Source organism: Phalacrocorax carbo, chromosome 6, assembly GCF_963921805.1.
Source record: "Phalacrocorax carbo chromosome 6, bPhaCar2.1, whole genome shotgun sequence".
Lineage (NCBI taxonomy): Eukaryota > Metazoa > Chordata > Aves > Suliformes > Phalacrocoracidae > Phalacrocorax > Phalacrocorax carbo.
In genome coordinates this window covers 34,223,726-34,244,446 of record NC_087518.1, presented here as the reverse complement: position 1 = coordinate 34,244,446, position 20,721 = coordinate 34,223,726, and the positions used below count along the sequence as shown (strand labels likewise).

Below are 20,721 nucleotides of genomic sequence, written 5' to 3'. Positions count from 1 at the left end.
GCCATTACAAAAAATGTTCCTATTGAACAAAATGAGACTAGATATATAGCCTGTGATGTAATGGACAATACAGGTGCCAGGTCTGTAAAATGATGGCAGTCCATAGGTTATTTGCCTAAGGAGTCATCAGGGAATTCACTGATGGCTAGTGAATGGTTGGAACAGTATTCCAGGTGATTGCTTATGTGAAACCAGGTTGTTCTGTCCCGTTAGCAAAAGAATAGAGCTAGTACCGAGAAGTCTTTGGTATACAGCAGTGTTCAACTCTAGCAATGGATGCTGCAAAGATAAAGCACGTCGTTGCAGATACAGTACAGCTAATCTACTTATCAACAGAGTAATCTCAAAGCAAAAGTGTAGTGGAATTATTCTGCAATTAAGTATCTGTTTACAGAGTCAAAATTTTATTAAAAAACTGGGTATTAATCCAACTATCTGTGGAACTGAGTTTGGGTTTTTTCTATACTAAATCTACCTAAACTTTCAAAACAAATTTATCCATTCACAAGTTTAAAAAACAGGAAAAATAAAGAATTCAGTGGTAGCAATAAAATGTAACTAACCGAAGTTACTTTAAGATGATGAGTGACTGCCATTTTTGGCACTTTATAAGCATTGTTATCCCCAAATAATGGAACTATACATCTCGTGCCCTCGACCTTTTATAAATTTACTGTGCCTTTAGAAATGCTGAATATTAATTTAAGAAAAAAAGCTACTGTAGCTGACATCATAATGTTGCTCTTCTAATGCTTTGGCAAGATTAATGACTTAAGCATGTTTGTGTTTTTGGCAGTTAATGAAGATGCTTTTTGAATGTCCTGATGAACGAGTTGACCTGGAACTTATTTCTTTCTGTATTAACCTTGCTGCTAACAAAAGAAATGTGCAACTTATCTGTGAAGGTAAGCATACTGAAATTTTACTGTGTTCTTGGAGATAAAACCACTTTATATATATTTATTTTTAATATACTTTTATATAAAATTATGTATATTTGAGTTACTTATGCATTTATATATGTATCTGTAATTTTAACAAATAAAATGCACCTGTTTGGGTAATGTTTGCAGCATATGCCCATATCCTCCCCAAAATTTGTCTTGGTGGCAGACATGACACTGAGTAGCCACGTATGCCCACATCTCTCATGTGCATATAGTACTGTAAAACACACAGATGACACTACTCTGGGGAAACTATGACTGTATGGAAAGATCAAGGTTTTTTTCTACTTGGTGCCTAAAATCCATCTTCAGCTAATCAGTATTTCACCTGCCAGTTCCAAATTGATAGCACAGTACTGTTGTTTGGTTGCATCTTTCCTTTCCATCTTCTTTTTTTTTTTTTTTTTTAAATTGAGCATCTTCTGGGTTCCAGAGTTTTGTTACGTGGTATAGATGGGTTCTGCGTTTCATTCAGTAGCTCTCTAGGTTGCTTTTTCAAGTTTCATCATTTTCATACTAGCGGCTTTTAGTGGAACATTATTATTCAGTAGCTCTAATTTTAACTTGTGCTCAAAACTCACTCTGAACCACTATAATGAATTGCTAGTCTTTAAAAGGGTCAGTTGCAATCAGTGGATTCTATGGCCAGCAATTCCAGTTTAAATTGTCTGCATAGCTATGTAGAAGGGGGAACCGGGAGATACAATTTTATATTAAAGGTAGAAATTAAATTCAAGCTAGTAGAACTTATTAGATAGACAAGGTGATCTTTTTGGAACATTATGGTAACAGTGGGACTTGCCCTGTGCAATCAAGTACTTCAAATCCGAGTATGTCTTGTATTCTCAGGTAATGGTCTATGTGACTGGTAAATGATCTTGTTTAACTGTAACAATGTATTTATTCCATGGAGTGGGGAGAGAAGTACCTGAGCTAGTACCAACAGCTGTGCTGCATCTCCACCAACTGCACTGATAGGATAATGGTTCAGGTCTAGAACCTTTCTTAGTCTGAATAAATAACTAAGCACACCTGAAGCATTGTCCTGGTTTCAGCTGGGATAGAGTTTAGTTATATTTATAATTTAATTAAATTATTATTAAATAATCCATATTCTATTTAGTTAGACTTTTGTTATATATATAAAATATATAATTAACATTTATTTATCTGACTTTAAGTATCCCACCATTACATATGGTTATAGGAGTTGTTTTTAGAGAAGATACAGAATTTAAACAGAGCAGGTCTTGTCATGTCTTTTCACCTTTAACTTGGAAGAAGAAATAGTTCCTGTCTAGATTCTTCATTTTTTCCTTTTAAGTTATTAAAAGTTAAAGGTGTGGCTTTTTTGTGTGTGGTGGTGTTTTTCTGATTGTATAGTACTTTCCTAATTATTTTTTTATTTGGAGGATTTCCAAGGTGTGTTTTCCTTTTCAGGAAACGGTTTGAAAATGTTAATGAAGCGTGCTTTGAAATTTAAGGACCCATTGTTAATGAAAATGATCAGGAATATTTCGCAGCATGATGGGCCAACTAAAAGCCTGTTTATTGTAAGTCCTATCTATTACCTAATGTGCTCTCTGATTCTCCCTACTGGAAAAGGCTTTGGAGAGCTGCTGTGTTTTGTCTTTACAGGGTGTCCAGTTTAAATTTTCTTGGCTGTCGTGGGTTCATTTATGTTTTGTTTTATAAGGCTATCTCAGTTGGTAAATCAGGGTTTGGAACCCTCACAACCGGGAAAACAAGTCTTAAGCTGTATCCAGTAAGTCCCAGTTCCAAAAGAAAACAAAAAAACCCCAACCAAGTAAACAAAAAAAAATCCAGCTGCTGGAGTGCACATCATAACAATTAATTATCCTAAATCTCTGCTTTTAGAGCTAGAGAACAAAAGAAAGTGGGTTTCTTTCACTGTAACAAGTGGCTTGTATAATTAGATAGTCTAAAATTTTGAATACTTAATATGCAGTTAACCATGTAAAGCTGCCCTTTCAAAAGAAGGGGGGAAACACAACATCCAAATTGTGGAAATTTTAAACTTACTGTTAAAATCAAGATTGAATATCAGATTGTCTTAAAGCAGTATGGAATTAGTAAGTAGAATCCATGACTCCCCTGTTAATGTCCCCTAAAAATCTTGTAGTTCTTCCTCAAAATCTTTAGGAAGAGCACTCCATTACTGTTGCTAGTGCAGCATGGTGTTCACTATCTTCTCTGCCTTCTTTTCTATCAGTTTTCTCAAACTTTGTGTAATAGCTACTCTTGGAACATGTGAACAAATTATGTACATCTCTTAAAAGTGAAAGGATGGAGAAGGAGAATGCTGAAATGTTTTCTTGGATCATTCCTCAACTGAAAATGAGAACTGCCTTATTAGCCCTCATTTCAGGAGAAAAGGCTACCTAGCATTCTTTTGAGAACTAGTTTTGATTCCAAGTGTGAGTTCTTCAGAACTCCAGATTGTTCACCTGCAATGTTTGTTGCTGTATTTTCTTTAGGATTATGTTGGTGATTTAGCAGCTCAAATATCAAATGATGAAGAAGAAGAATTTGTGATTGAATGCCTGGGAACACTTGCAAATTTAACCTTACCAGATCTGGACTGGGAACTTGTGCTGAAAGAGTACAAACTGGTTCCATACCTGAAGGATAAACTAAAACCAGGTCTGTTCAGAGTTTGGTTAGTCTTTCAAAGTAGCGTGTCTCGACATACTTAGAATGCTCTTTCAGAGTAGAGTCTCTTTACTTCTATAATTTGTGATTATTTGAGGAAGCATAACATTGATCATCAGAATCATATCTGCAGATAAATACACTACTGCAGCAAGATGAGGAATTTCTAAGAGGTAATACTTTCTGCCTTCTGACTTACCAGGTTCTGCAGAAGATGACCTCGTTTTAGAAGTGGTGATAATGATTGGAACAGTTTCTATGGATGACTCTTGTGCTGCTCTGCTGGCTAAATCTGGAATCATTCCTGCGCTCATTGAGCTTCTAAATGGTAAATTGCCATGTCTGACTTTAGGTCTTGTTTTTCAGAGAAATTTAGTTGATGTAGCTGTGCTGTAACTGAATGCACCATTCATTTTCTCTTGCAAGGCAGGGGTAGGTGTTTTGTATATGAAAGGAGGAGGTATTACTCTGTTACTGATAGAGATACTGACTGGTGTGGTCTAAGATTTGATTTTTAATTTTTTTTTATCCCCACAACTCTTGCTGCAATCTGCTCTTTCTGCTTGAGCTGGGGAAAAAAACACTCAGTTTGCATTGTCAGGAGATGACATCTCATGCATACCACTGAACTGTTTAGCTGACATGTAAGAGCTGGACTTTCTCTAAGCATCAAGAGCTTCTGGTGGTAAGATCTGAAACTGTGGTTTATCTTTTTTCTTGCAGCTCAGCAGGAAGATGATGAGTTCGTCTGCCAGATCATCTATGTATTTTATCAGATGGTCTTCCACCAAGCCACCAGAGATGTCATTATCAAGGAAACCCGTATCTTCTTAAAGATTAAACATCTAGAATTACAGTGCTTAAGTTGCCATCATTGATGTTTGGCCAATATTTCTCTTGCATAAACCTTCTGATCGGAGAGGTTTCTTTGTAAATGGTTTATTTCAGCTGAAGAAAAAATCCAAGTGTGGAGGCATGTAGAGAGGCTGCAAGATTAATAGTAGAGATTAAAAGTTAGTTGGCTTTATTACAGGGAGGGGGGTAGGAGAGGGATCAGAGAACCAGCTGACCCCTTAGTTCCTATCCAGTCTGAATTACTGTATGAATTTGTTTTGCAAATCATGGTCCATAGAAAAACTTACACAGAGCATAGACAAACTTCTTGCACTGCACCATTATACGTGTGCCTGCTCTGTATTTTTTGTCCACCTAATTATTCTCTGAATTTTATGTTTGGCATAAGTTTCCTGACTTCTTCCTACTCTGGAGACTTTGATTTCTGTTCCTGGCTTTTCCTTGTTCTCCTTTTTTCGCCTGTCTGTTGATCACTGAATCTGTTCTTCAGTTTCCTCGTGCTGTGGATCTATTCAGGTTTTTTGTATGGTGCTTACAACTCTTATTCAATACTTTTAATGATTGCTGATGTTAAGCTTATTCAGGTGATCTGAAGACTGTGGAAAGAGACACTAGCTGTCTTTGTGGGCCCCAACTGCATGTTAAATTTTATTGAAAGATAAAGAGTAGGTGGAATGGGGCCCATGTAGGGATAGCAGATTAGTGATTACTTTGCTAACAACAGAAATAGCTGCTACTTAATGTCCTTTTTCCTTTGAGCTCTGTGGAATATCTGAGCAACCGTTTGGGATGTTGTTCTTTGTTTCTTGCTTAGACTCCTAGGTGGCTAGCTTTAAAAATAAAAAATTTTTTTTGCGTGCCTTCTTATATCTATAATGATAAAGCACCAACATTTGAACAACACTTTTCTCATTCAAACTGAATGAGACTAGTATTGATGGTATCATTTGCACACTGGGTTATCTTCAATAGTTTTGAAACACATGCATTGGAAACCTTTTTAAAAAAAAAACCTGTCTAATGATTACAAAAGTAACAGTCTCAAAAGATAAAACCATTCAACAGAATATATGCCTTTTGGACTAACACATTAAGTGCATGGATTTCCTGTGACAGATCAGAATGTATTTTCTTTGTAAGGGACATGTGATTTTTCTTCAGCAATTTTGAAGAATACTTGGGTATCTTAAAATGTGATTTAAAAAAAAAATGGTTGGGGGAAGGCTGCTGAACTTCACATGTGTTGAAAAATTCCTGACTACATTTCTTAATGAAATCTGCAGTTGGAAGATCCCCAGGATGTGAAAAAAAAAAAAGCTTTTATCCTTAACAGTTTCTTCCCAGAGGCTCCAGCATATCTTATAGACCTGATGCATGATAAAAACGCTGAGATTCGCAAAGTTTGTGACAACACTCTGGATATTATAGCGGTAGGTCTGATTTTTTTATCATCTGTCCTTTAAGAACCTCTTTGCATTAGATAATTCTAAAATAACTGATAGCAGTAACCTGCAAATTGAGACTATTTTTCATCTGCAACTTCCTAATCACATAGGTAAAAGGTGAATTTTTGGGGGACAATGACAATTGTTAATCTAGACTGTGTACCATACTTCCAAAAAGTACATATATACTTTGAAAATTCATACCAATTACCTGTATGCTACAGACACTTTTAAAGAATGCTTTTATACTGAATCACATCATGTAATTATGTTAAGCGTTCGTTATTTCTGAATTCTCCAGACAAATGGCTTTTGTTACCAAGTAGCTTTTGATTCAGCTTTTCTTCATTGCCCGATGCCGATACTTTTTTTCAAAAAGAAAACGTGGGAGCCAATCCTAAAGCTGTCTGTCTTCTGCTGGGGAAACAGTCAGTATAACACTGAACTTTTTAATATCATCTTCACCTCTTGGATAGGTTTCCTTTAGCTACATGACTTAATTTGTCCAGCAATGCATTGATCACAATAAACTCTTGGGATGTTGTTTTGGATTAAACTGCTAACTTGGAAAAAAAATACTAAATTATGAAGTGCTATTGCTTTATCAGCTCATATAACATGTATAATCTGCTTTTGGGGATCCCTGACTCTAGAATCATTAATATTTTCTATGGTGTTCTTCACTGAAGACATTATGAAACTGATTCCACATAAAAGCTGCATTTCATTGTTAAAATTCTTCCTGGCCTGTTGTCCTGATCCACTGCTGGGTTGAACAGTTTGGCAGAGGTTAAACCCCCTTGCTTTCCAACTGACCTCAGATAATTATGGGAGGTTGGGGGCGGCTGGGCTTAACTTCTGATTAACTCCAATGTGTTATTGTGACTAGGTTCCTTTTACATTCTCGGAAACAGAATTAAGACTCAAAACAGAGTCAAGTGCCAAGTCACTTTATTTTGCCAAAAATATATATGGGAGAGAAAAGCAAAGAAAGAAGGAAAAAAATGAAAAAGGGAATGAGAGGGAGGGAGAGAGTTGGGACTGTTGTGATAGCTATAGCTATCACTGCAGATCTGTGGCAGTCCGTCCGTTCTGGGCGGGGGGAGTCTGGGTGTCCTGTGCATCTTTGAAGCCGGTGGAAGGGCGGATGTTCCAGAACACCTCCCACGTCTCTGCTGGTTTCCCCTTTTATAAGGTTGCTCTCTTGCACAGTCAGTAGCTGTTCTGCATACCCACGCCTCCCACTCGCGGTGGGGTGCATGCCCAGTACTGTCACTAGAGGGTGCTTGAAAGTTCTAGAGGGTCTGAGGGCCCCCCCGCGTATGCTGCCAGTCGGCCTTAAGCCCGGGCGTTAGGCACGGAGGATGAGTACTCCGAGATAGTGGGGCGCACGTTCCCGTCAGGTCGACCTTGCTGATTAAACTGTTCCGCTCTGCTGCTGTAGTGATCAGGCTTTGTTAGAGGAACTTGCCTGCCAACAATGTTGAGACAAGTTTCTAGTCCCTGACACCTGTTTAATTGGATTGACTTCTATTGACAAAAAATTTCAGCACTTCATAGTGTTTTAGGATTGTACAGACTGTGCATCCTTTTGTATGTAGAGCAGCTATCATGAAATTAAATATTACAGCTGAGGAGAACTTAACTGTGATACAATACTGGTGTCTCTGACTACCTTAATGCTTTTCCTGTCATCTACTTAGTTCCTTCTTCAGCTGAATTACAGATATTGTAGCTTGTTCTCTGAAAGGTTTAATATAATGTAAGACCAAAGTTATGCTGCACAATACGATAGTCTATTTTGTCTTTTTCTGTTATATTCATTAATAATGCCTTCTAACTTAATATTCATCTAAAAAGTAAAATGACATAACATTTTCTGTGTTGGAAATCTTTTTATCTAACTCCGGTTTTGCTTCATGGAGGTATGGAATGAAAATCGTGCTCCACATCAAGAGTTGCTGTTGACATTCATTAAGGGCAAGATTTCAACACAGATGATTTGCATTTAGTGCTTATTTATGGTGGGCATTTTTTTCAGCTTACCAAGATCAGTTATTTCCAGGGATGAGTCCAGTGGAAACAGTAGAAAGACTTTTATCTTCCGGGTGAGCCTGGACAAGCCGAGTGCTTCCAATGCTTGTTTTATCATGGGGCCAGTGCAATTCCCAGGTGTCTCAGGCGTTGATTTGCTCATATGAGGGAGCTTTACGACATGGTACATAATTTTTCAGTTACTAGATACTATGTTAGTAACATTTTTAAGCAACTTTTATTTTATAGAATCTAGGAGAATGACTATAAAGATGTAGCTTCATAATCAATATTAAGATGTACTTGGCTTTTTCTTCCTTTTTTGCTAGCCATGAATAATTGAGGAATGCTATGATAATGGATGGGAAAGGTTTTTCAACCTGCAGGAAGCACTGGACAAGACTTCTAGGGCCTTGAGGAAGAATAAAGGGAGGAAATGAAGTGGTACTGCTGTTGTTGGGGACAGGGAAGAAGATATCAAGCACAAGAGTAGTTTGGCGGTGAACTATTTGTTTTTCCTTTGGTTGTAGAGCAATGCCACACTTAGAAAGATAGTTCCCTTTCTGAGAAGGCCTTTTTAGCTTTATTAGCTAGCTGTTGTGTTATAAGTTGCATAAACCGTAACTAACACCATGACCCTGTGGGGAAGGGGAAGCACAGTATGCCCTCTTCTCTGGAGCACAGAGAGAACCACTAGTTGATTGCTTTCTTGGCAATGTTGTAAGCTGGTCGCACATTGTCTTGCAGTAGCAAAAATCAAAACACATTTTAGATAATGATGGGCAAAAATATGAAACAGGAAGTTTTCATAACCTCAGATCTTGATAGGTGTTCTTCCATTCAGCTCAGAGGATATGGCAAAGCAGCCTGTAAACACAGAGGTGTTTGGTTGTGTGGCCATTTTACACAATCAGTGCCTTCTGAGGTGTCTGAACAGACAGTCTCTAAGATTGGTGAAACTTCTTATCTGTGCTAAATCCCCAACAAGAAAAGCTTAAGTTTTCAGTCTTGTTGCTCCATACATGCTGACAGGATTAATTCCTCTGATGATCGAAATCAGAAACTAGATGTTGGAGAAAAGAGATTTGAAAGTAATTTCTTCTCAGGGAGGCAAATGTTCCTTTCACTCGTCAATAAGCTCTCTATATAGAATGATTGAAATAACACTGAAGAAAATCAGATGCCTTATAAGCCTTGAGGGAGATATGCCTTCTGTAGTAAAGTAATTGTCACAAAAATTATGGAAATGTTACACTAGTGATGATTTGTTTAATATAGCTTGGCTGGACTCTGCCATTGATGAACTGAAACAGATGTGCTGCTTCAGCATAGTATGTACTGGGGAGTCCCAGCTTTGCACTGGAAGATGCGAAAAATCCCTTTTGTTGAAAAGAGTCTGCGTTGATAACTTGGGAATGCTTCAGTCGCATGTCATGTGCTGACTCTTGACACCAAGCAGCTAGTTTAGTGTACTTGTACACCTAAAGCAGGACAGGTCATATGGCTCATCTGAAAGCCTGGAATCAACAGCTAGTATAAGTCTTAAGCAAATGAAGTTCCTTTTTCCTCTGACTCAGAAGCCTGGGCACCTGTACCTCAAAGCTTGTGGAAAGAAATGTCAGCTTACTCAAGGTGGTTTTATTCTGTTCACCTCAGACAATATTATCAAGAGCTGATGGGTTTATTTTTCTCTCAGGTTTCTCATCCTTTTTCTGTTCCTAGCTCGGTCTTACGGCAGTTAAATTTTTTCCTCATTTCTTCAAAGGATATTTAATAAGGCATAACCAGATCCTTGGACTGGGTAGTCCGAGCCTTCCCCCTCCCCCCTTTTTCCCCACTTTCTTATTCAGTGTTTTTACAGGTTTGAATCCAGGCCTGCTGTACCATATTGTTCCCCTTACGACCGAGTGGATTATTATGCTTCCTGCAGAAGCAGAACTTCTAGACAGCTACAGCATTGTCCCTGTGATTTAGGAAGGGCCTTATGCCTAAGGTGTCTTTCCAGCACTTGTTCTTTGCCCCATTTTTAATGAATGCCAGACAGCATTTGCCATATATGGAAAGCTGTGTTAATGAATGGCTTGCATCTTTCCCTGTTGAATGCCTTGACCTAAATCCGCCATGTTGGGAATGCTGGAATTCCACATAAGAAGCAGGAATGTCCTTTGAAGCCTCGGTGTGCTGGGGTTTGGGGCCAGCTGTGGAAGATGTTGGCCAGCTCCCTTAAAATCAAGGAAGATCAGACCACGGGGATTTGGTGGGAGCTTTATTTGAATAGGCAGCATGCTCTGAAAATAGATAACCTTTGACTCCAGCCTGGTGTCCTCTTTCCATGAATAGTGTTGTAGTCACTCCAGGAAAAAAGGTTCTCCCTTCACTTGTCAAGACTTTCCCCTCCTGTGCTGTCTCTTGTTCCCCCATTTTCCTCTAACAATCATCAATACAGAGAGGTGGGGAGAAGAGCAGCTAGGGTGTGGGGCTGCAGGCTGAACTGTTGACATGTTTTCACTGAATTTCTGCATTGTTAAGTTTCCAGTCAGTCTACATTGGTGCTGGTAGCTTTTTGTGGCAAAGAGTATACACCCAGCAGGAAAGGGTCTACCTGGACTGGAAGAATAACCACGCTGCAGGAAGAATAACCACGCTGCAGGAAGTGTTAAATAGGGTAGGCATGTCCTGATTGGTTTTGTCTTCATGGAAACTGATCTTGGACGGATTTTCTTCTGGCATTGGTGCTTGTTCTTTGGAGTTGTAAGACTAGGGAGGTGAGCCAAACCACCGATGTCTATTACTTTCATAACAGCTTGCCAATGGGATACCTTACATTTCTCCAAAGGGTGGTGTAAGTTTCTCTTTAGCTATTGACAACATAGGAACCCTGTGGTCAACGTGCATTTTATGTAGGCCCCTAAATTTAGGGGTATGAATGTTTAGTCTTTTTTTCTGCCTTGCCATTAGTTTTGTATCACAGGTTTCTCTTAGCTTGCTATCAGAATATATTCAGTGATGAACCTGGTTGTGAAGAATTGCCTGTGGGTTGCACAGGTGTAAGTGGTAGAAGGGTTTACTTTTTTTGCTCTCCGGTGGTACTTACGTAAGGTGTAGTTGTCATAGACACCTGCAGAAGTTGATCCATAACATCTGTTTCTCTCCTTGGTTTGTAGAAGCACATAGTTCAAATGACATGCCTAACTTTTGGATAGCTAGACAAGATAAATTCTTTCTTTCTTAATAAAGGATTAATTTAACCTTTCATGTAAACTGTGTTCTAGGGGTGGCTAAATAATGAAGAATGTAACATATCACCAACTACAGCCTAATGAGCATTCTACTTACTGTATAGCAGTTTTAGTATGAGGAATCACATAAAATGAACCCCTTTTACAGACCCAATTAAAGGGCAACCACATTAAAGTGAAAAGGAAAATCTGTTTTTCATCAGCTGTGAGAGAACACAAAGCAGATCTGTGTAACTCTATGTTATCCTATAGTGTGTTAATCAGATACAAGGTGTGACGGAAGCCAGTGACAAAGGGGACCCCTGATAGGGAACAGACACGCTCTGATAATAGGCCAGTTAACGCTTCATAATATTTCAATGGTTCAGTAGTAAACAAAGTTGGAAGTAGAACTTCAAAAAGGATGGCACATTCCTCGCAGAGTCAAACCATACGTCTTCTATGATGCTTCTGGATTTATGGAAACCGAATGTTAAAAACAGTGATGTCAGGGAGCTCCAAAGAGAATAAAATCAACCTTCAGGATTCCTCCTTTTATGTTTCTGAACGTGCAGTATTGGGGGGGGTGGGGGGTGGGGGTGCAGGGCGTTGGAGAATAGGCACATTCTGTCCACCTTCTCGTTCCTCCACCCACTGCTTTTTGAGTAGCCTACCGTTTAAAAGGACTGGATGGCACAAAGCTATGTCTGTGTCTCCATGATGTTTTAGTTTTCTGGTTTCATTTTTGCAGGAATTCCTTAGAAAAGGTGTGCTTCATGTGTTTAAAAAACAAAACCCAAGCAAAACCAAAAAAACCTACACAAAATAAAGAAGAAGAAAAAAGGTTTTCAGTAGCTCAAAATGTAATTACTGGAAGACTTGCTGTGTTTTAGGGAACTGGTTTGCTCTAAACTTCTTTAATTTGGTTTCTTTGTGCCTTTTGGCTGTAGTCCTGCATTTACAGCTTTTCTTCCATTCTTCCATTAATCATTTACCCAGTGGTGTTTCTGCATATTTCTGTGGAAAAATCTACAGACATATTTCTGATCTAGCAGTACTTAACCTCAGCACAAAAATGTTCATTTATGTAAATCATTCTAGATTATTGCAAATAATCCTTTTCTATGATTGCTGCCAGAATGAAACTCATGGCAAAACTGATCATTGATCTGATTCTGGTATGGTCACTTCTTTGTTCTTGTTACTCTTTCATAGCGGAACGCAAGGTACAAATGTAACAATGTAGCCAAACTGCTTGATTGGATAACTTGTGATTTTTAAGTAATGTGTGGATATACTCAATCTTACAGCTGCTAATTTGCCATTCAGTTGCTAGTCGTCTTTTCCAAAATTTAGATGAATGATTGAGGTAAAATACCTGTAAGCTTTAAGCTTCTTAATATAGGATGGGAAATGTAGAATACATAGGAATATTCTACCCTGTTGTCATTGTCTAAAGAGAAAATCAGTTAGGATCTGAGGAGTGTTAACTGATTTTTTTTTTTTTTTAGGATATAAGTTGTTCATGTCTCTTTGTGACAGATATTCAGTGTGTTCAAACAGTGATGTGGAATGGAACAGCGATGTTGGGCGAGTGGGATTCATTTGGGGTTGTAATTTAGGAAGATTAAAATATTTTCAAAGTGCATTTCTGGTACATGCAAATTAGGTGATTTACCTGCTGGCCTTTCTGCTTTTGAGAATGTTTAAAGGTAAACAAGGTAATATAAAAGGAATTCAGCTTTCCCACAGATTAGTCTAATTTGCTGTTTATTAAAGTTGTTTGTTTTCCCCCACTTCTTTACAATCATGATTTGTGGGAATAGTTTCCTTAAAACTGCAGTATGATTTCTGGCAGTTACAAGGTGTTTCTCTAAATAATTCACAACTGCTGGAGGCTGACATCTGCCAGAGCTAAACTGGGGGCTAAGGAGATGTTTCCAAGATGCTGGTCAGATGTCATCATTGGAAGTCATGCCCCTTCATTTTTTTTTAATGGGTCATTTTATAAATCCCAGTGATGAGCTTGCTTTTTCCAGGGAAGCTCTTGTTTTGCACTGTTACTTCTAGTCTTTGTTTTTAATTGAGAGTTGAAGTGGGGGGGGGAAAGATCAAGAGGCAGAAATAGCATGAGATGGTTTTTCCAAACAGTATGAGACATAGGTGTGTGTTTGGGTTTTTGGTGTTTTGGGTGTGGTGTTTTACTTTCTTCCTTCCTCCCTGAGGTTGCTGTGTTACTGTGTGGCTAACAGAAATCTGGAATTTTGCTTGAGGTCACCAGGCACTGAGATATGTACAGATCCCACAGGTGATACCTGCCCTGTGTGTGGAAGTTACGCAGGAGACGAGGTTTTGAACAGTACCGCTTGCGTGCCAGGGTGGTGCAGAGGGGAATTAGGAAGGTCTAATAGAGTTGATCAGAGGTAGAGTTGGAGAAATCTAGAATAATCCCACAGACTGATCAGAGTTCCAGATCTGCAAGTACTTGCATGGATGTCCCATCAAAAGGAGTTTATGTTCCGCTTTAGGCCAAGAGAAACAAATTTGTTTGCCATTTCTCCAAGTAAAAGTTTAAAACCCCACTGCCATAGAATAAGGGTTTGTGATTGCACAATGCGACGTGATTCCCCATGAAATCTTGGGTTCTCTAGGTACTTGCTAAAAATGTCAGAGAAGCTTCTGCCAGAATGCCAGGACCAGCTAGTTTTTGTGTTATGAACCAATCAGAAGGGTGGAAAATGCGCAGGGTAGAGTGTGTGTTAACTACGTCAGTTTAATAGCAGTGAAGACAAGGTAGGTTGAATATTAAGTCAGTTTAAAAGCTCCAGTTCAGTCTAGGGGGTTTCAGAATTTAACCTGAGCTACTAAGCCAACTTACTCTGTCTTCACTGCTATTTTTTGACTTCTGGTTATAGACAGATCTGCTTTTCTTTGTCTAGCTGGAGCAGTTTAAGAAACTACCACTTCTGCAGCCAAGGCATTGTTGCTAATTGTGTGAATGCTCTTCATCCCCTTCAGGGCTAAGTAAAACAGATTTTAAAAACCTTAAGCTGCTCCAGCTAGATCTCTAAGGAAAGTCTGTCTAGATTATGTGGGAGTAAAACTATTTTCAATTTTTCTCTCCTCTGTAGTTAAGTTAGAAGACAGTGAAGTGGGACCTGTTTCACGAGGATACTTCTTCCCCCAAGTAGAAACACTTCGGTTAGGAATGTTAGTCTTGTTCACAAGCCTTTGATTACAAAAATACTAACCATGGTGCATTATTTGTGAATCTTCCCAAATTGACAACTTCTGCAGATTTCATATGTTGGTTAGTTTCCTATAGTTAGCTGTGCCCTATCTTTCCAGTAATATTGAGAAAAACTGAGTATTATCCACAGGTCTTTGTTGACCCAGTGGTAATCAACAGCCCACATAGTCTGCTCTGTTTAGAAGAGCCTTCTAAACAGCTGAATGCAGTGACCATAGGCTCTGCCACTTCCTTCTGATGCTCCTTTATATTGAATATCCCATCACTTGACCACAGTTAGGCTGTAATCCAGATTGAAATTTCATGCCTGCATTTTGTTTCCATAGTGGCTAGAACCTATATCCCATTTTTCTCAGCTTTCTGGAGAAGTTCCTCTCAGATGTTAGTTTTTTATCTTGGATTCCCATATCCTCTGTGTTACAAATGTTGTGTACCATTTTTGTGGGTATTCAATACTAAACATAGAAAGCCATTATAAAATTCAACAAGAAGTTTGAAATCAAATCCTGTCTTACTAGAGCTTATGAAGCAAAATAAAGATTTAGTGATTATTTTTTAATCACTTTTTTTGGTTGTTTTCTAGTAACTAGTCATCTTAGTGAATGGTCATCTAATGAGGACGTACAGGGTATTTGGCCAGTGTTAGTAATTACTGACATCCCTCTGAAAATTGGCAGTAATTGGCACTTCTTGATAAAGCAAACGAGGAGTCTGTGATGATGGAACTTCCCTGCTCAAAGCAGGAGATTTTTCTGGTGGTGTAAAGTTACAAACCATGAAGGGAAGATTGTACTGCTGCATGTACAAAACCAGAATAATGTCTAGTGCTTGCAAAATCGTTTCCTTGTTTGCTCAAAGTACTCTGTGAACTGAATAGAGGATTTAAGACACTGAGCCCTGAAACTTACATCTTTTGCTGACATTAAATTCCTGCGCCGTTTCCTGTTAAACCGAACAGCTTTCTCTATATGTCATCCTAAAATATTGCATGGTGATTTTTAACAGGAATATGATGAGGAGTGGGCTAAAAAAATCCAGAGCGAGAAATTTCGATGGCACAACTCTCAGTGGCTGGAGATGGTGGAGAGTCGGCAGATGGATGACAGCGAGCAGTATCTCTATGGTGACGATCGTATTGAGCCCTACATCCATGAAGGGGATATTCTGGAAAGACCCGACCTCTACTACAATGCAGGTAAGGCGGCAGCATGTATTACTGTTCAGGACTGAGATTGCTGCCTCTGTGTTTGGAACAGGAGCTTGACTGGGGGCTTTAGAGAGAATCTGCTGACTCAAACCAGCAGGACAGTTACCCTTTTGTGTCACTGGGAGTAGCACTGGTGCATGCTAGCTGGGGATGGGCTTGGTCTTGTTAGGCTGTTAATGACGGATTGCGTACTGGATATCCATGACCTTAAGTGTTACAGGTCTTCAGAAATACAAATAGATCTATCTCAGAGCACTAATGGACCATGATGACTGAGTTGAATAAAGGTGGTCCAGCCTTGTTCTTCACACCTATTTCTTGTGTCCATAGCTTGTTTGCTTTGCAAACACAAACCTTTTCGCATCCCTGTTCGATTTACAGCTATGGGATTTGATGCTGAATTTTGTTCTGCCTTATGTTTTAGTTCTGTAATGGAATTTTTATTGCAGATCTTGATGCAAGACTTCAGTTGAGCCACATCAAACTTCTAGGTTCATTAGCAGAGGCAGTTATTCTGTGGCTTTCAGCTAACCTGTTTGTATGACTTTTGCTGTCGTGTATCCAGGGAAGTGTGTAAATCTCTTAAATACTTTTTTTTTAGTTTCTCATATGAAAAAGATTTATTACTTGACAATTTGAAGATCAGTTAAACAAAAACCCCAAAATTATTATTCAGAAAAGTAATGTTCTTATTTGAGTTTAACCCTAATACATTTTCTAAAGAAAAAAGACATTTCTTATAATTTTGCTTAATCCTATTAGTAGTGTATAATGGCACAGTTCTGGGGGATCTCAAGTGGAATCTGCTCTGTCGCTCTCCTTCTGTAAAGATTTTGTAGTTACTAAGAAAATAGAAGTTGCCATACTGGGTTAGGACATGATGTATCTAGTCCAGTATTGCCAGCTGTTTCAGAGGAAGGTTCAAAAAAACTCTGCAGGAGACAGTCATGAAATAATTTGCCCACCGGATAAGTCTTCATAACTAGGGATTGGCTCATGCTGTCCAACTTGTGGTTTTATATCCTTTTCAAACTCCTAGATGACTGTGTGCACATGGATTTTTTTTTTTGTTTTTGTTTTAATTGCTGGGTTTGAGTCTGTGGGTTTTTTATTTTCCACTTAAGTGTCCAGTCCTTTGCTATGAAGCATGAGTCACAAAACTCTATGACGCTGGATGAATTTGCAGGAATAGTAATAAGAAAAACAAAACCACTAAACCCCATAAGCTTTACTTGTAGTTCCTGTGAGAAAATAGTTGTGCAAGATCTCAGTAGCATTTAAAAAATTATTTTCAAAGGATATCAGAACTTAAGGATTCTTGTTCTTCTGCTTTTGATTACATATGTCAGCCATAGCAACTCGCCTTTTTAGGGGTATGTTTTCCCCTTTTGAATCCTGTAGCTTTATCTTGCTCTACTAGATCTACAAGGTTAGCAGTGTGTGCCATGTGTGGTATGGTACCAGGGACTCTTATTACATCAAATCTTTCAGGCTTCCTAATTTAAAGATGTGCCAGCATGCCTGTTGTAGTCTCCCCTTTACGGGTCTTACTTACAAGCCTTTGCTTATTTCACTGGGCCATTTCTTTTCCCAATAGTGTGAGCTAGAGATGGAGTGGCACCAGTAATGCTGCACTTCCTGGCTTTTAATCATTTACGTTAGAGGCTTAATGTTATTTGAATAAAGATTTTTGTGTTGGAATTGGTATTTGACCAGGAAGGAGAGGCAGATTTCCAGTGATATGTTCTGCAGATGTTAGAAAAGTGCTTTTGTTTTTAAAGGTGTAAAAGTAGGTGATTATATTCAAAATACAGATTCACTTCTTGGGTTCCTTCCGACAAGTGCCAGTAATGGTATGCTACTGAAGTCTGCTAGATTTATAATTTTGAGATGTGGCCAGAAGGGACATTATATTCCTCTGAAAAGAGTATGGATTATTGTACCAATTGGAGTAGGCATGTGGTTTTCTGAAGGATAGAGCATTACTTAGTCAAAAACCAACAAAAATACAAATCTTTGTGCAATCAGAAATTAAATGCTTGTATTTCAATTTGATAATTTTAGACATAACCTGCACTGATGGCTGATGTTCAGCACAAGTCCCCCTGCAGACATAATAGTTCTGGATTTCACTGATGGCAAGATGAGTTCCTTATTGCAATGATATACCAATATCTCTCTTGCATGGTAATTTAAACCTGCATGGAAAAACTTGGTAGAATCTTTGAAATTACCTTCGTGAACTTGGTGTCTCTCTTGCTCTGAAAGTACATAACCCTAATTTATGTTGAAATGTACATAACATCAGATGTCCTTTAACTGCATAATCATATTATATGCAGCTGATGCTATCCATGTGCTTTCATTTTCCTATAAATTCATGTGAACCATAACCCTGAGTGTTATGGTTTGAATGTTGGCACTCTTTACCGAAGACGCTTTGAGCACTCGTAGCTCTAGCCTCAGAGTTCAAATGTAGTGCTTTCTTTATTAGTATAGACGGTTTTAAGTCTGCTTTCAAATAAGTTTTAAACAAACCTGACTGTTTAAAATACATAGTCACTTATATTGATTGGTATTGATTTGAAACACTGCAGGAATAAAAGTGCTAATGTTCCTCCTCATTTCTTTTCTGTGAAAAATACAGAATAGGTGGTGAGATAGGAAAACTTGGCAGATGTGTTAATAACAGCCATTTCAACTTTCCTTCCTCTTCTTTGGTCATTTTATATCCATATGATGTCACAGAGCACTCATGTCTTGCTGAACATGCTGAAAGACAGTAATATCGATCTGTGCCAGACTTCTTGCTTGTCAAGCGATACTCCCTCACATACTGTATACACATGTATACAATTAGATTGTAGCCTTGTACAGCTATCTTATGCTGCTAAAATACAGTCTGATCATGGCTAGCAGTTTTCATTTGCAATCTGTTGCGTTGTATTCAGTCACTTTCCCATGAGGTATTATCTTCTAAATGAATCTCTGTAGCACCTCATCAGATGTCTGTTAGAAATCGAGATGTGTCAATTCTATTCCTTTTATCATTTGTCACTATATTATCTTCAAAAAACATCAGGTAAATTCATAAAGCACAGGGAGATTTGTTTGAATGCCTGAGTCGTCATCTCTAAACCCATGTGTCTGTAAGTAACTTTCCACTGCTTCCTGCACAGGCAATTTTAGTAGTTTTGAAACCACAGAGGTTAAGCTAAGTGGCCTGTGGCTCCCTGGATCTTATCTCTCTTTCTTTAAAGTGGAATGGCATTTGTAACTTCCTAGTCATTAAGAATATCTCTCTCTCTCTCTCCCCCCGTGTTAAACTATTAAAGTATCAGTCTGAATGTACCTGTTTCTGCCCTAATTTTATTGGGATGCTTTCCACACTGTGAGTCTGGGATTGTTTTCATAGAGTAATGGAGACAAACTGATGTAGGGTCTGTTTTAATGAAATAACTCGTTTTATCTATTAGAGCCTAATACTGATTACCAGGTAAGAACTGTGTCCTTTAATATTAACAAGAAATGTGTTTTGTGAATGGGGGCAGGAAAGAGTTAAGCTGGGCTCTTGTTCAGCTGGGATCCATTCACTGACTTTACTTCAAAGACACTCTGGATTTACACTGATGTAACAGAGGGAAAATGTTAGCCCCTGATTTTCTTTTCTTCCTTATAAAGCAAGCAGAGGCCATGAAGCCTTTAAGGAATACTGCTGGCTTTACAAATGTCTGCATCTTCATGTGCCAGTGTTTTAATATAAAGGAAGCAAAAGAAAACTGTAATCTATGTTCTTGAGGGGATATCGTGAAAAAAATGACTTTTTTAGGTAATAGCTAGAAGACATTAAAATATGGCGGAGAATGAAAGAAGCAGGTTTGAAATTGCTTTCCTGTCTGTCTTAACCAGTTTTAAGAGATACAGTGGTAAAGGGCAGAATCTGAACAATTAGGACCTTTGCTGCTTTGCTGCATTTCTGCTGCTGGCCCAGATTAATGTTTGACCCTTCTCATTACTTTTTCTTGGGGTTCACTCTCATGATGAAGACAAGATGGGTCTTGATATAACCTCTACAAGCCTGAGGAAGAAAGGGTAAGAGAATGTTTCTTAGGTAGAGCTTTTTTCAGGGCAGTAGACTACACTACTTGGAGTCCCATAAGGTTTTTTTTTTGTAACTGAAGCTGCTGTTTTCCAGTATTATTGTTGCTTGATGTTCCTCCCAGAAATATTGCAAGTCGCTAACAAATTCCTAAGACAAACCAGCACAGGTCGTGTTGTCACTCGCCCTGAAGTCATGCTCCTTCGTACAGTCACTATGCCTTTCTTGATTTTATAGATGGCCTAATAGCCCCCGATGGAGCGGTGAGTCCGGATTTCTTCAGTGATTACCATCTTCAGAATGGAGACCTTGTTGGGCAGCATCCCTTCTCTAGCAGGTAAATTACTCTTTGTGAAGAACATGTATAATCCAACAATGGCTATTCAAGATTCTTTATAGGGCTTAATTTGTGTTGCTCAACAGTTGCCCTCACTTCAGTGTAAAACGTTCCTACTGCTAAAGCAGTTCTAGTTTGTCTTCTGAATCACATTTCTTTCAGCATATTAACCTTCGCATTGTAATAACATTGTAGCTTTCCAAAAGCTGTAGAATAGAAAAGTAAAACTAGAACACACAACGAACTGCATGTTATAATTACTCAGATACTATTTGGACATTGTTGGGCAATATCTAGAGAGGCTTGAGATGCTGATTACCTAGAAGACTTTTGTTTTCAATGTTCTTAAATTGTTAAAGATGAGTTTCTCAGCTGCCAGAACTATTTCTGTGGGTTTGGTTTTTTGCTTTTTTTTCCCTTAACCTAAGTCTTCCCAAGGTATCCTCAGTTAGATTACTGATGGCACTTGCTTTGAAAATTTGCTAGATGAGCAAAAGATGTCAGCTTAACTTTTGGGAGACATTTCTCTGAATTCCCGCTCTGGTCAATGACCTTTCCTCTGAATGTTAGCAAGCTGTTCTAGTTTGAATTTCTGAGTAGACTTCTCCCACGAGTTCAAAAAAGAAAAGACTCATTTCAAAGAAAGAAATCTTCAT

General features: G+C 38.5%; 1 protein-coding gene across 2 annotated transcripts in view; it reads left to right on the top strand.

Annotated features, from left to right (window-relative positions):
* The window catches only part of KIFAP3 (kinesin associated protein 3), a 72,190-nt gene that overhangs the window by 32,430 nt on the left and 19,039 nt on the right, over positions 1-20,721 (top strand). For both annotated transcript variants that reach the window (XM_064454588.1, XM_064454589.1), the window contains exons 12-19: positions 797-905; positions 2,388-2,500; positions 3,446-3,611; positions 3,823-3,948; positions 4,344-4,442; positions 5,820-5,905; positions 15,428-15,617; positions 19,966-20,065. In XM_064454588.1, the coding sequence (XP_064310658.1) occupies positions 797-905; positions 2,388-2,500; positions 3,446-3,611; positions 3,823-3,948; positions 4,344-4,442; positions 5,820-5,905; positions 15,428-15,617; positions 19,966-20,065 (989 nt within the window). The remainder of the gene's footprint in view (positions 1-796; positions 906-2,387; positions 2,501-3,445; positions 3,612-3,822; positions 3,949-4,343; positions 4,443-5,819; positions 5,906-15,427; positions 15,618-19,965; positions 20,066-20,721) is intronic.